Here is a 13,372-nt window from a genome sequence, read left to right as displayed (position 1 = left end):
TAGCTCTCGCTTATCCCGACCCGCGGCTGAAGCGCCGGTTCTCCCACCTTTGTTGACGTCGTCCTGGGTGAAGCTCTGGACAGGGCCTTTGGCTGAAAGCTGCTCCAGCCGCTCCCCCCGCCGCAGCTGCAGCCGCCCCACCGGCGGGTCCTTGGTCAGGACGTAGCGGAGCTTCAGGCTGTCCGAGTCCACGTCCGACCCCTTCAGGTTCTGCTCAGAGATCTTTGACCAGGTGCCTGCGGAAGAACCGCCGATCGGCTTCGGTGACCAAAACTACTGCAAATGCGTCATGTTAATTAATGTGCTATTACGTTTACCAATAATAGCTACTTTCTTAAAATTAGTACATTTCTTCACACTAATTAAGGGTTAAACCCCTCCCAGAATCTATCAAAAAAATTTTCAACAAAGGAAATTTCATTCATAATTCTTTTGTTTGTAATTCTCGCTATAACAACACTAGAAAAAAAAAAAAATTACTCTGCATTAATTTATCTTTTAATTAAGTACGAATAGATTAACAATATTGAATCGACAAATTGAATCAATGAATAAATAAGAGGGCAAGTGCAAAGTGTAAATAAAAACAAAATTAAAAACATGCATTATTATATTACATATGAATAATATTGAATGTGGACAATTTTATTTTTCAGAATTTTGCTGAAAGAAGTTTAAAGCTTCAGGATCATTTTAAAAGAAAATGTGTATTTAAAAAAAAAAAATTTGGAAAAAAAAAAAAAAGACAGGTGTAATAGGTTATTAATGAGTTATTACTAAGGAATAAGACAAAGGCGGTCTCTGCTCCCCTGCTTACCCGCTGGAAGCTGCAGCCCCCGATTCACCGTCATCCTCGGGCCCTCACTCTTCCTCACGTCCATGGTGAACTCCAGCCGGCCCGTCTGGGTGGAGCTCCCGTCCGTCAGGGTGAAGTCCACGGCGTCGGCGCCGCCGCTCACCGTCTCTGGCGTGTAAACCAGCAGCCGGTCCAGGACGTCCTGGTAGGTGAAGGTGGAGCCCTGGGAAAGAACACGTCCGTTCTCCAGCGGCTGCGAGTAGAACTGACGACGGCGGAGCTTCCCTGTGGAGCCGGAGGTGGAGAAGAGCCGGGTCAGCGGGGCGGAGGAGGGATGACGGACAGGGTGGCGGAGATGGTTGGAGAGACGGAGGAGGAGGAGAGGGTGGATGAAGATGTGGAAGGATGGGGAGAATGGTGGAGGAGATGGTGAGAAGGTAGAAAGTTGGATTAGATGCTGGAGAAGGAGGACGGATGAAGGAGGAGGAGAAATAGCTTTCTTGTTTTTTTCTTTTTTTCTTTATAAAGAAATAAATCATATTGATAATGAGAATAATTAAAATATTATTATTAATATAATTACTAGTACTAATAGTTGTAATAGTTGATTAATGGCTATAATAATAGAATAATGTTATTATCATGGCTATAATTGGCATAATTACTATTTTAATTATATTTGTAGTGATATTATGATAATTATGATATGATTCTAATTATTATTCATAATATTAGTCCTTTTTTTAACCACTTTGTCACTCTTATTGTTTATTAATGTTTCTTTTACATTTCTATTTTGTGAAGATTTGTCAATATAAGGTGCTTTAAATAAAGTGTATCATTATAAATTATTTAATGTTAATACCGATTAGCACTGCTATTATTATTGTCATCACTATTACTGTTATTATTATTATCATCATTATTATTGCTATCACTATTGATATAATTAATGTAGTAGTATTATAAGTGATAATAATATACTTCATTATGTACTGTACTTGGGGTCCACAGTGCAGAACAGTGGAGAGTGTGGAATAGAGGTGAAGAGACGGGTTCAAGCAGGTTGGAATGGGTGGAGAAAAGTGTCAGGGGTACGAAGGGAAAGAGGAATATTGGCCAGAATGAAAGAAAAGGTGTACAAGACAGTGGTGAGACCAGCGATGCTGTATGGACTAGAAACAGTTATAATGACGGTAAGACAGGAGGCAGAGCTAGAGGTTGCAGAAATGAAGATATTGAGGTTCTCTTTGGGAGTGACCAGGATGGATAGGATCAGGAATGAGTCTATCAGAGGGACAGCACATGTTAGATGTTTTGGAGAGAAGGTCAGAGAAGCCAGACTGAGATGGTTGGGTCATGTATAGAGGAGGGATAAAGAATATATTGGTAGACGGATGCTGGAATTGGAGCTGCCAGGCAAGAGGTCTCGAGGAAGACCAAAGAGAAGATTCATGGACGTAGTGAGAGAGGATATGAAGGTAGTTGCTGTGAGAGAGGAGGATACAGAGAATAGGGTTAGATGGAGAAGGTTGATTCAGTGTGGCGACCCCTGAAGGGAAAAAACAAAAGAGGATATAAAATATAGGAATAACTATTATTATTGCTTTTATTATTGTTATGATTATTATATTATAATTATTAATTATATATGTTCCCCACCAATCTAAAAAACTAATTAATTCATACAATTTAAAAATGTATAATAATTAATAAATAAAATAATAATAATAATAGTGATAATAATAATAACAACAATAATGATAATAACCAGTACATTTAATTAATTAATACAATACTTTTTTTTTGGCCATTTAGTCTGTATTTCTGTTACGCCAACATTTTTTATCTTAATTTTATATTTCTATTTTTCAATTAATCTATTTATATTTGGCAGTAAAGCACCAGCAGGTGAGAGACGCCTGAGGTTTGTTTATTTCCTGATATAACACGAAAAAAAAAAAAAACAGCAGTAAGTGAATTTTAGAGACATCGGGGATTTTAAACACGGGGAGGAAAAACAGAGCAGGGCTTGTTTATTTGTTTATTGATCAATCTATCTATTTATTTATGAAATAAATAAAAAAATAATAAATATTGGATTTGGTTTTTTTTTCAAATGTCAGATCAGATCAGACAGAACCATTTGAAAGTGAATTGAACCATCTATCATGGATGGCGCACGTCAGTCCGCACCGCAGACACTCCACGCGTGCACCTGTGTGTGCGTGTGTGTGCTCAGCGGCATGGACTCCAGCCGTGCACGTGAACAGGTGTAAATAAAACAGGAGCCTCCGCCTCCGAAGCGTCTCCGAGATGATTCATTCATCGGATTTACAGCGGACGCCATCATTATTTCATGTTACACAGCCTGCAAACACACACATACACACACACACACAAACACACAAACTCCATTACAGATCCTCTTGGATGGGTAGCGGGTGTTTATGGTTAAAGACTCCACCAGAGAAGAGGAGAAAAGAAAAGAAGAGGGGATGAAGAGGAGGAGGAGAGGAGAAAAGAAGGGAATTGAAGAGAAGATGAGGAAGAGGAGATCCGTTAGAAAGGGAATAGGTGGTGAGGGAAGATAAGAAAAGGAGGTGTGTGTGTGTGTGTGTGTGTGTGTGCCTATAGGTATGTGTGTGTGTGTCTCGATGCTTGTGTGTGTGTGACTGTCTGTGACTGTTTGTGTGTGTGTGTGTGTTTGTGTTTTTGTGTCTGTGTGTGTGTGTGTTTATATCTGTATGTGTCTCTGCCTGCTTGTGTGTGTGTGCTTTTGTGCCTATGTGTGTGTGTGGGATTCTATGTCTCTCTGTATCTGTGTGTGTGTTTCCGTCAGTGTGTGTTTGTCTGTGTATGTGTGTCTTGCTATATATGTGTGTGTGTGTCTCGATGTTAGTGTCTGTGTCTGCCTATATGTGTGTGTGTGTGTGTGTGTCTAGATGTGTGTGTGACTGTCTGTGCCAATTTGTGTGTGTGTCAGCCTATGTGTGTGTGTATTTATATCTCTGCCTGTGTGTGTTTGTGTCTCAGCGTTTGCAATACTGTCTCTACCCGTGTGTGTGTGTGTGTTTCTGTGTCTATATGTGTGTGTGTGTGTGTATGACTCTACATCTCTATGTATCTGTGTGTGTGTGTGTGTGTATGTCTCTGCCTGTGTGTGTGTGTGTCTTTGCCCGTAGTTGTGTCTGCCCATGTATGTGTGTCTCTTTCTGTATGTGTCTGCCAATGTGCGTGTGTCTCTGCCTAAGTGTGTGTGTATCTCTGCCTCTGTGTGTGTGTGTGTGTGTGTGTCTGACCGTAGGCTGGTTTCCTGATGACGGTGAAGAGGACATCCCTGTCGTGTGTGTGTGTCTCCAGGAGGCTGATGGAGGCGTTGGTGATGACCACCCCCGAGTTCTCCTCCACCTGGATGCTGCTGACGGCCACCAGGGGGCGCGGCACTCCCCCCTGCAGGCCCAAGGGCGCCGGGTCAGGGCGCATCATATTAAATCACATTTAAACATCAAAAAGATATTCATTCATATTTCTAAAAATGACAGGAAATCAAAAAAGTAAAGTTAGCGCGTGCGTCCGACAGGAAACAGTCACCTCGATCTGGATTTCCACATTAAAAGCCTCCGTCTGGCTGTTCCCGTCGCTGATGTAGAAGCTGAATGCGTCGCGCCGCGCCAGAGGCTCCGCCTCCGAGCTCTGCACGTAGAAAATGCGCTCCGACGTCAGATCCTCCACTGAGAAGGGGGCGTCCGGGGTGACGGCCCCCGAGGGCCCGCCTGAGGAGAGGGGGAAGGAAGCCGGAGTCACTTCCTGCCGCCGCCATCTTTTTTGGCCCCGCCAAAATAAAAGACCCAGGGGATGCGGGAAAGTTAAAAATGTCCTTAAGATTCACATAAATTGTAACTAAAATCGAGGGAAAAAATAAGCAATAAGCAATTCAAATCGTAAACCCTGGAAAATGTATTTTTTTAAATAACACTTTTTTTCTTTTAAATCTTCACAAGCAAACACACACGCACACGACACTCAATGACAAAGAACTGAGTCATTCATCGGGGAGGAAGATGAGCTGAGTCAGGACACTGCAGGTGTGTGTGTGTGTGTATGTGTGTGTGTGTGTGTGTGTGCGTGTGGGTTTGTGACTTTGTGCACATGGGTGTGTGTTTGTATTTTTGTACATGTGTGTGTGTCTCTCTATGAGTGTGTTTCTTTGTGAATGTGCCTTTGTGTCTGCATGGGCTAAAGTGTGACTTTGTGTATCTGTGTGTGTGTGTGTGTGTGTCTGTGTGTGTGTGTGTGTGTGTGTGTGTGAGTGTATGTATCTGTGTGCCTTTTCCTGTGTGAATCTGTATGAGTGTGTGTGCGTATGCACCTTTCTTTGTGTGCGTCATACACTATGTGCTTTTGTGTGTGTGAGTGTGTGTATCTGTATATGTGTGTTTCTTTGTGTGCATGTGTATTTGTAGGTTAGTGTGTGTGTGCATCCGTGATGTACTGTACGTGTGTGTATTTGCAGGTGAGTTTGTATGACTTTGTGTATCTGTGTGTGTCAGTATGTGTGTGTGTGTCTACCTTTCTATCTGTATCAGCATGTGTGTATCTGTATGAGTGTGTTTCTTTGTATATGCGCCTTTGTGTGTGTGTGTGTGTGTGTGTGTGTGTGTGTGTGCATCCAGTTGCGGGGTGTCTGATAGAATCCCAGTCTCCTACCCAGGAGACCAAACACACTTTGTGTTGTTGTTTTTTTTTTTTCCTCTCCATTTGTTCCCAACTTCTGCTGTCAGCGAGGATCAGTGTTTGAAGGCGAGGCGTCAGGCGGAGGAGGATGAGAGACGAGCGACTGGAGGTAATCGCTCCAAAGTTTCGGGTTCTGACATAACGGGGAGTGCGTTCTAATTCTTTAAAAAAAATAAAATAAAAAAAAAATAAAAAAAACTCTATCACTACTTTATATCAATGTAATAACCGGTAAGGGCAATTTTATACCACATTGCAAATAAATGCTAACAATAACTACTGACATCGGGAGTTGTTATATATTTACAACCCAATAACAACGTCTTTATTTATATTTTTATATGTGCATCTCTATGTTATTTTTTAAGTGATTTGTCACTTTTTATTGCTTTTATTTTCACTGTTTATTTTAAACCATTATTTTTTTAATATATGTCTGTTAGTGTCCAAATAAGGTGCCTTAAATAAAACGTACTATGAGTATTATAGTTAGCGATTAATGTGATGACAAAAAGAGAGTGGTAACGACTCCTGAACAAATATAATTCAAATGTAATAACAGTGTAATAAACACACCAGCTGGCCTAGCCAGCATCATAAATGTGAACAATTTCCCTGAAGGACTGGGGGGGAGAAGCAGCGATAAAGCTGTTAAAAACTTTCAACAAATGACTTAAAAACATTTGCGATGAATGGCCGGAAAATGAAGGGAATATTTATTTTCCCCATGAAAATGGGCGGGACGGGCATGGCAGCGCACGTGAAATCACTGGAAATCAGTTAGCGTGCCCGCGTGCAAAATGGCGCTTCAAATTGTTTAAAGCTGAAAAGAGAAAAGAGTGCATTAAGAGTGTGTGTGTGTGTACACATGTCTGTTCATGTGTGTGTATTTTGGTGTGGGCGTGCAAACATGTCTGTTCATGTGTGTTGGTATGTGTGTATGTGCTTGAATTCATATCTACCTTTTTGCTTGTGTGTGTGTGTGTGTATTTTTGTGTCCATATGCTGGGTGTGTAAGAGTGTGTGTGTGACTGTTACAAAAATTTTCCAGCAGCTGCAAAACTAATTGCATGATTTTAAACCATCTGATGCATGCATTACTGTGTCTGTGTGTGTGTGTGAGTGTGTGTGTGTGTGTGTTTTGGTATATATGTGCCAATTGTGCATTGGTGTGTGTGTATGTGTGTGTATCTGTCTGGGTTACTTGCTCGTGTGTGTTAATTTCTCTTCTGGCCTATGCATGTTTGCTTCTGAGTGTGTGGGTGAGTTGGTGTGCGTGTGTGTGTACGTGCATGTTTTTCTAGCAGCTGCAGAGATTAAATGCACCATAAATCACACCATCCAATGCGTGGATGTGTGTGTGTGTGTGTGTGTGTGTGTGTGTATTTGCTAGCTGGGCTAATGTAAATACATAACATTATGTTGGTGGCTGTTTTGCATATAAATACATCCTGTGTCTAAAGGTGTATGCGCAACTTTGAATGTGCATGTGTGTGCGTGTATCTGTGTGTGTGTGTGTGTTTACAAGCACCCCTGATACAATCATGCAAATTTTACATCGACCTGATCTGTTGTGCGATTTTGCGCGTCGGTGTCGTCGGGCATATTGACGATGAGTTTATGCGTGTGTGTAAGTGTGCGCACGAATGAGCGTGCACGTCCATCCGTGGTGTACGTATCCCTCCCAGCTGCCTCCGTCTAATAACCGCCACAGTGGCTCTTCGCTGGGAGTAAATCAACGTCTGCTTCACGTCGGACGGCATTTATGCCTAAGAAAATGTCTTCATAAAGAAATAAAAGCTGTTGGATCTGCCGAGCGGGAGGCGGGAATAGTTTCGGCCAATCGGTTGCAAAACAGCGGCTGCCGATGATCACATGACGCGGCCATCGCCACGCATCCTCACATGACCGTGGGATGATGCTGCATTTCTTCTGCTACTGTTAGCTTCGCGTGCACATCCGTGAGTGTAGCATGTAGCATCGCCTCCTGATCACATTAGGTCATGAGGCATCAGATAGAAAGGCGCCCCATTAGCATCCTTGCTAACTTCCGAGATGCCCAATTAAAGTTGGCGTGTTCTGTTTCCAGAATATGGTGGTTTATTCCAGACGGTCCCATCCGACTTGGTTTTGACGTCAGCCAAAGACCGAAACCTCTGGAAAATTGCTATGAAAAAAAATTAAGCTAAAAATGCTCAGTGGAATCCTGTCGCTGAAAACCATGGCGATTGCTTTTGAAGATTTCATGTAAATAAAATAAAATAAAAAAATCCCATCCGATCACTTTCGACATGACCTTTCAAAGCAAAATCCTTAGAGTATCCGTCGCCCCGCCGGCTTTGTTAGCCCAAAAACAAAACGGCGTTCCGCGACGATAACCTCACCTTTCGCCGTGTTCTCGATGAAGCCGTACTTGGGGGGGCTGACCAGCCACACCAGCAGGTCCTTCCTGGGCGTGTCCACATCGGACACTGTGATGTGATTGGTCGACAGCTTCACGCGGCCGCCTTCCTGCACCTGACAACAACAAAAAACGAGAAAAAAAACATCGACGGCGGGGTTTTAAAAATGCACTCACATCCATCTCACAGGACAGGCGCCGAAACCATGGGAACGGAATCGGCGGGTAGGTCCTCTAGCGACAGGTGGCGGCGGAAGATTCCGGGATCTGACAAAGCACCGCCGCTGCTGTGGGGGTCACAAGGTTGTGTTGCGGAAATAGATTGCTTTCTAAAGCCTCCCGTCTGAAGGGATTATCGGGGACGCCGGGCGAGCGGGGTGAACTTTGCCGTTTCCTGTCCGACCCCGAGCATCTCAACGCGGCAAACTGACTCCCCGTGACAATAAACTACCAGAATTACTCCAAAGGGGTTCATTCTGGGGAGATTTGAAAGGCGACAACCCGTCGCCGGATGTTTTTGCGCTTGGGTGGTGACTACCCCCCTGACTGGTACTTTCAAAATAAATCAAATGGCTAACAGGTGGAACCGCGGGAGAGACGCTATTCTTCCTCTTGTCGCTGCCGACAAGCGGGAAAAAGAAATACGGGGCCTCCCGGCGAATCAAAGGCAGGCTTTCGAAGCGAGGACCTTTGAGATTTCACTCCGTGTCTGCTCCGGCACCGGCAGGGGTGGTGTTTAGAAGGGGGTACTCAAGCGCTAATATGATGCTAAGCCTCCGCGCCGAGCGGCGCGTTGACATCCATTAGGTCTGACATCACGTTTATCCTCTGCTGACTCTCCGCCCCGGCACTCACGTTCTTTTTGTGTTCTGCTTTTTTAAACGGAGGGGAAACAAAAGGCTGCGCGAAGGGGGAAGGGCTTTGCGGGGCTTCGCCGGGATCACCGACGAGGCGTCGAATCTCGAGGCGCCGTATTTACGTGTAGCAAGGGTGATGTCCTTTGACAAGCTGAAGAAATCACGCCTGGTTTTAAGAAAAAAAATCTCACCTTTGATTTTTACCTTGAGATACATTTTAAGAATAATTATGCTACTTGCATTTAGGTCAAAACACTAGTCTAGAATAGTCCCTCACAGATTAACCCCCCGCTTTACCTCCATTAAGTTGGATTGTTATGCAGATGATACTCTAATATTATTATAATATATATTTTATTTATTGTATCATAAACAAGGACTCATGGCGGTACTATATGGTTGTAATTCATCAGTCATTTTTGCCAATTTTATGTACTTTCAGTAAATAACTAAAAGTAGTACCGACTTGATTTTCCGTAAGTAGGTGTATCGTATTTTTAAAGAAATCAAAACAAATTGATCATTCGGAGAGGATCAAGGGAAACGATGATACTTGATGTAAAACTTTTGATGTAAAACTTTGCATCAAACAACTTTGCGTCGACAAACTAGTACTCATGTTGGTACTATACGGTTGTAATTATTTTTGCCAGTTTTATGTACTTCTGTAATTTATGAATGTCTTATATTACAGTAAGTGAGTGTATCGTATTATTGAAGAAGTAAAAAAAAAAGACCATTAAGAGGAGATAAATTTAAAAGATGATATTTGCACTGTTTCCCTCTTGGAAGTGGCGGGTGTGAAGCGGCATCGCAAAGTACTCAAGACGAGCACTGCGATCGACTGAATACATTTTCTTACTTTCAATGAGCACAGGCTGTGAGTTCTAAGTGCTCGAAACGAGATAAAGTACTTTTCCAAATTATGGTATATGCGCACAGCTACCTTGATGCCGCTGTGGACGGTGACCACCGGGGGACGCCGAGGTGCCGAGGCGATGGTGATGGTGCACATCTGGTTGTCGAGGCGGTTGCCGTCACCGTCGTAAACAACAAAGTGGAAGACGTCGGTGACGGGTTGGCTGCCGGTGTCCAGGGAGGTCACATACCTGGGAATGGAGGGGGGAGGGGGGGGGGGTGTTAGCATGATTAGCTGCTTAGCAGTAGCACAATCAAAGTGTCGGATGCTCCTTTTTTTGTACGGACGCTAATAAGCTAACAACATGATGTCAAGACGCTTCCTTGTTCTGCGGATGTAAGTCGACAGAACACTAAGGGCGTCCTCTGCTAGCAAACCGATTAGCCGTCGGCAAGATTTTCAAAACATTATCGGACCAAATGGGTCAAATCTGGAGACCTTATCAAAAAATGTTGGAAAAAGTGCAAGGGAATTACAGCCTCCTAATCCACTACAAATCACAGAGTGCACCTCCTGTGGTCGATGTTTCATCCTCATCTCTCGAACACAGTAGTCCAAATTGGATCCCATTAGAGGATAATTTATTTAACTAATAAACAACTAATGAGAAAAAAGGTTTCAACTCTGGAACTCTGCTTAGAGACGCTACATCCTTCTCTAGTGTCGTCAAAAACGGGAAGTAACTTCCAACTTGTTGCTCGCCTATTCCCCTATCCTCTACTCTGCCTGGAATAGATTTTCCCGCCGCCTGCTAAACGCCGCGGGTCCGTCAAAGTGTCCGATTCGACGGAGGCTCTGCTCATTAAAACAAAAACCCACGCCGCTGTAATCTCCTGCTAATCCAGTTAAATTCTCATGAAACAATTAGCATCTCTTGTTGATACAAGCCGTCACTGAGGAGACGGAAAAAAAAAAAATGAAGGCGGGCTATTTATGAAAGCTGGCGTTCCCCGATCAGCAGGCCCCGGAAATGAAGCTGTTAGCGAAGCGTGAGCGCTTATATTTCATCTGACACTTGCAGGTAATGCCGGCGTGATGCTAATTAGCGTAGCTTATGCCAAGAGTTGTTGAAAGTACTAAGTGTAGATGAGGAGAGGAAAAAAAAAATGTTGGGGTGGCGGTGGAGGAAAACTGGGGGCGCCATTTTCTCCGACTTCATTTGTTTTCGCCGCGTGTTTTGGGATAAATGCTCTCCGAAGCTGTCATCCGGTGATTCATGGCTCTGAAGGAAAAACAAAGCGTCCCGGCGCGCCATTTACTGCCTCCTCCGGCGCCGGCGCCGCGCTGATGGGAAAATGATCCCCGTCAGCTCCGAGCAGCACTCAGGGAAATTGATCGTGACGCCCTTTTATCTTGGCGCATTGTAATATGAATTTTTTTTTTCTTTCCTCAAGAGTCGCAAATTCCCGCCTCAGTTGTCTCTCGCGTGAAGGAACAACAAAACCAACAAAGGGGAAAAAAAAAAAAAAAAAAAAAACCATCTCAATTTGGTTCCGACCGTCTCCTCTTTGACGAAGGTCGTTGAATAAGAAACGCGGAGGACGAATCTGGATTTAGATTCACTCATTTACTCCTAATCTGTTGATCTTATTCTGCTTGTGGTTCCCGCGGGGGGCGGAGCCAAACCCAGATGACACAGAGGGCCACCTGTCAATCAATGAATGCTGTCATTCACACCAATGGACAATTTCGAGTCTGCAAAGAAGCTGCCGACTGGGTTTGGACCGCGGGAGGATGATGGGGAACCCAAGCAGGAGAACCTGGAGACTCCACATAGAGAGCAACCAAGCAGGAGAACATATAGAGAACCTAGGCTGGAGAACCTGGAGACTCCACATAGAGAAACCCAGGGACGAGATCTTAAGAGGTAGGCAGGAGAAGGTGGACCTTCTCTAGCAGGGGTGCTTGTGTGCAGCTTCAGGCCACCTCATGAACTTGGCTTCCGGGCCCTCCCGAGTACCGCAAACCATCTCAGCCAGGAAGATCTACGTCCGAATGAAGAGCACAGTCCTTTTATCCCGCTACATTCAATAAAGCGTGTAATCCGTCAAACCGGATTTTCCTCCCGAACTCCGGCAGGAACCATAAATCCCGGGGTGCCATCGCTTTGACAGCGAGGATTTATAGCGCGGCCGGACCGGGCCCCGTCCGTCACCCAGGGGCCACTGACGGGTTCACGGCAAACTCTGAAGATGGATGGTTTTCATTTGGCTCGCTGTCAGAATCATATTTCTTTAATTATATTAAAAACCAGTCAAACGCATTGCCGATACTTCTACTTCCTGATTGGTCGACTTTGAAGAAGTACAACTTTGTGATGGGAAGCTCTGAAATGTCCACAGTTGAGAACATGAGGTCCGGAGTATCCATGTGGTTTGATTCCAGAAGGTTCCGTCTTTTGAATGAAGAAGTTTCATGGATTTGACAGGCGGCCTATAGATATCTCAGGTCATCCTAATGATTGACAAGTAGGCCCCATAATTGACAGGTGACCTTTGTGACGCGTACGTGACCTCCAATGGCTTGAAGGTGACCCGTAAGGGTTGGCCTGTACAACTCAAATGTGATGCAGATGATTGACAGGTGTCTCTAATGATTGACAGGTGAACCTTATGACCAACTGTTGACTGTAAAACATTACAGGTGACCCTAATGATTGACAGGTGACATTTACAATTCACATGACCTCCAACAACTCATTATGGTTGACCTTTACACCTCACACGTGACCCTGATGACAGTCATCCTGATGATTGACAGGTGACCTTGATGATTGACAGGTGACCCTAATGACTGATAGATGACAATAACATATCATGTGTGATCCTGGTGATTGACAGATAACCCTTACAAATCAATGATCATACTTATAATTGACAGGTGAGCCTACTGATTGACAGGTGACATTTACAACTAACATGTGACTCTGATGATTGACAGGCGATCCAAATGATTGGCAGGTGACCCTAATGACTGACAGGTGATCTATGCGACTCAAATGTGACCCCAAAGACTCACATTCCACCCTAGCGACTCACAGATCACTCTTACGACTCACTTCTGACCCCCAACAACTCAGAGAGGACCCCGCTGAACCCCAACAACACCCCGTCTCAGGAGACCCAGCCTGCTAAGCTGTGTGTCAGTCACTCTCCAAAAGACAAACAGCTTTGACGCCATGTTTGTAGTTCTACAGATTGGCAGCCGTGCGCAGCCCCTTCTACATCCAGATTTATCAATGCATCCTGGATTTCGCACTGCGTCAAAGCGTTTTGATTGGCTGACTTTTTTGGGGTCATGCGCGGCGGCCCCACCATCCGGTCCCACCTGATCCGGTGCTGGTTGATGTCGTCCATGCTGAAGGACAAGTACTCCCGCAGCTCCTGGGGCTCCTGCTGAGGCCGGCTCAGGGTCAGGATGCCGTACATCGGCACTGAAACCAATTGGATCCGGATCTGCTCGTCTGGTGACGTGTCGTCCTGCGGGATGAGAGACGAGGATCAACTCCCTGCAGGGGAAAACCTGTCGACGTCGTCATCATTTCTGGGATTTATTTTGTTTTTATTTTTATAGTTTTCGTACCATTTCCAGCAATTTCTCAAGTGTTCATTAAAGTACATCCTTGCTGATATTATTATTTACTTTTGAGATTACTATTATTT

General features: G+C 44.3%; 1 protein-coding gene across 1 annotated transcript in view; it reads right to left on the bottom strand.

The window, feature by feature from the left end:
• The window catches only part of fras1 (Fraser extracellular matrix complex subunit 1), a 161,748-nt gene that overhangs the window by 28,415 nt on the left and 119,961 nt on the right, over positions 1 to 13,372 (bottom strand). Inside the window, exons 38-44 of the mRNA XM_086169440.1 lie at positions 13,038 to 13,189; positions 9,738 to 9,900; positions 7,918 to 8,050; positions 4,391 to 4,572; positions 4,099 to 4,249; positions 818 to 1,081; positions 48 to 236 (exon numbers count right to left, since the gene is read on the bottom strand). Coding sequence (XP_086025566.1) covers positions 48 to 236; positions 818 to 1,081; positions 4,099 to 4,249; positions 4,391 to 4,572; positions 7,918 to 8,050; positions 9,738 to 9,900; positions 13,038 to 13,189 — 1,234 coding nt within the window. The remainder of the gene's footprint in view (positions 1 to 47; positions 237 to 817; positions 1,082 to 4,098; positions 4,250 to 4,390; positions 4,573 to 7,917; positions 8,051 to 9,737; positions 9,901 to 13,037; positions 13,190 to 13,372) is intronic.

This window comes from Fistularia commersonii, chromosome 22 (assembly GCF_037954325.1).
Source record: "Fistularia commersonii isolate RoL2024-O1a breed Wild chromosome 22, RoL_Fcom_v1.0, whole genome shotgun sequence".
In the NCBI taxonomy this organism is placed as follows: Eukaryota; Metazoa; Chordata; class Actinopteri; order Syngnathiformes; family Fistulariidae; genus Fistularia; species Fistularia commersonii.
Note: the sequence above shows the minus strand (reverse complement) of the source record. Positions and strands in the feature narration are given on the sequence as shown.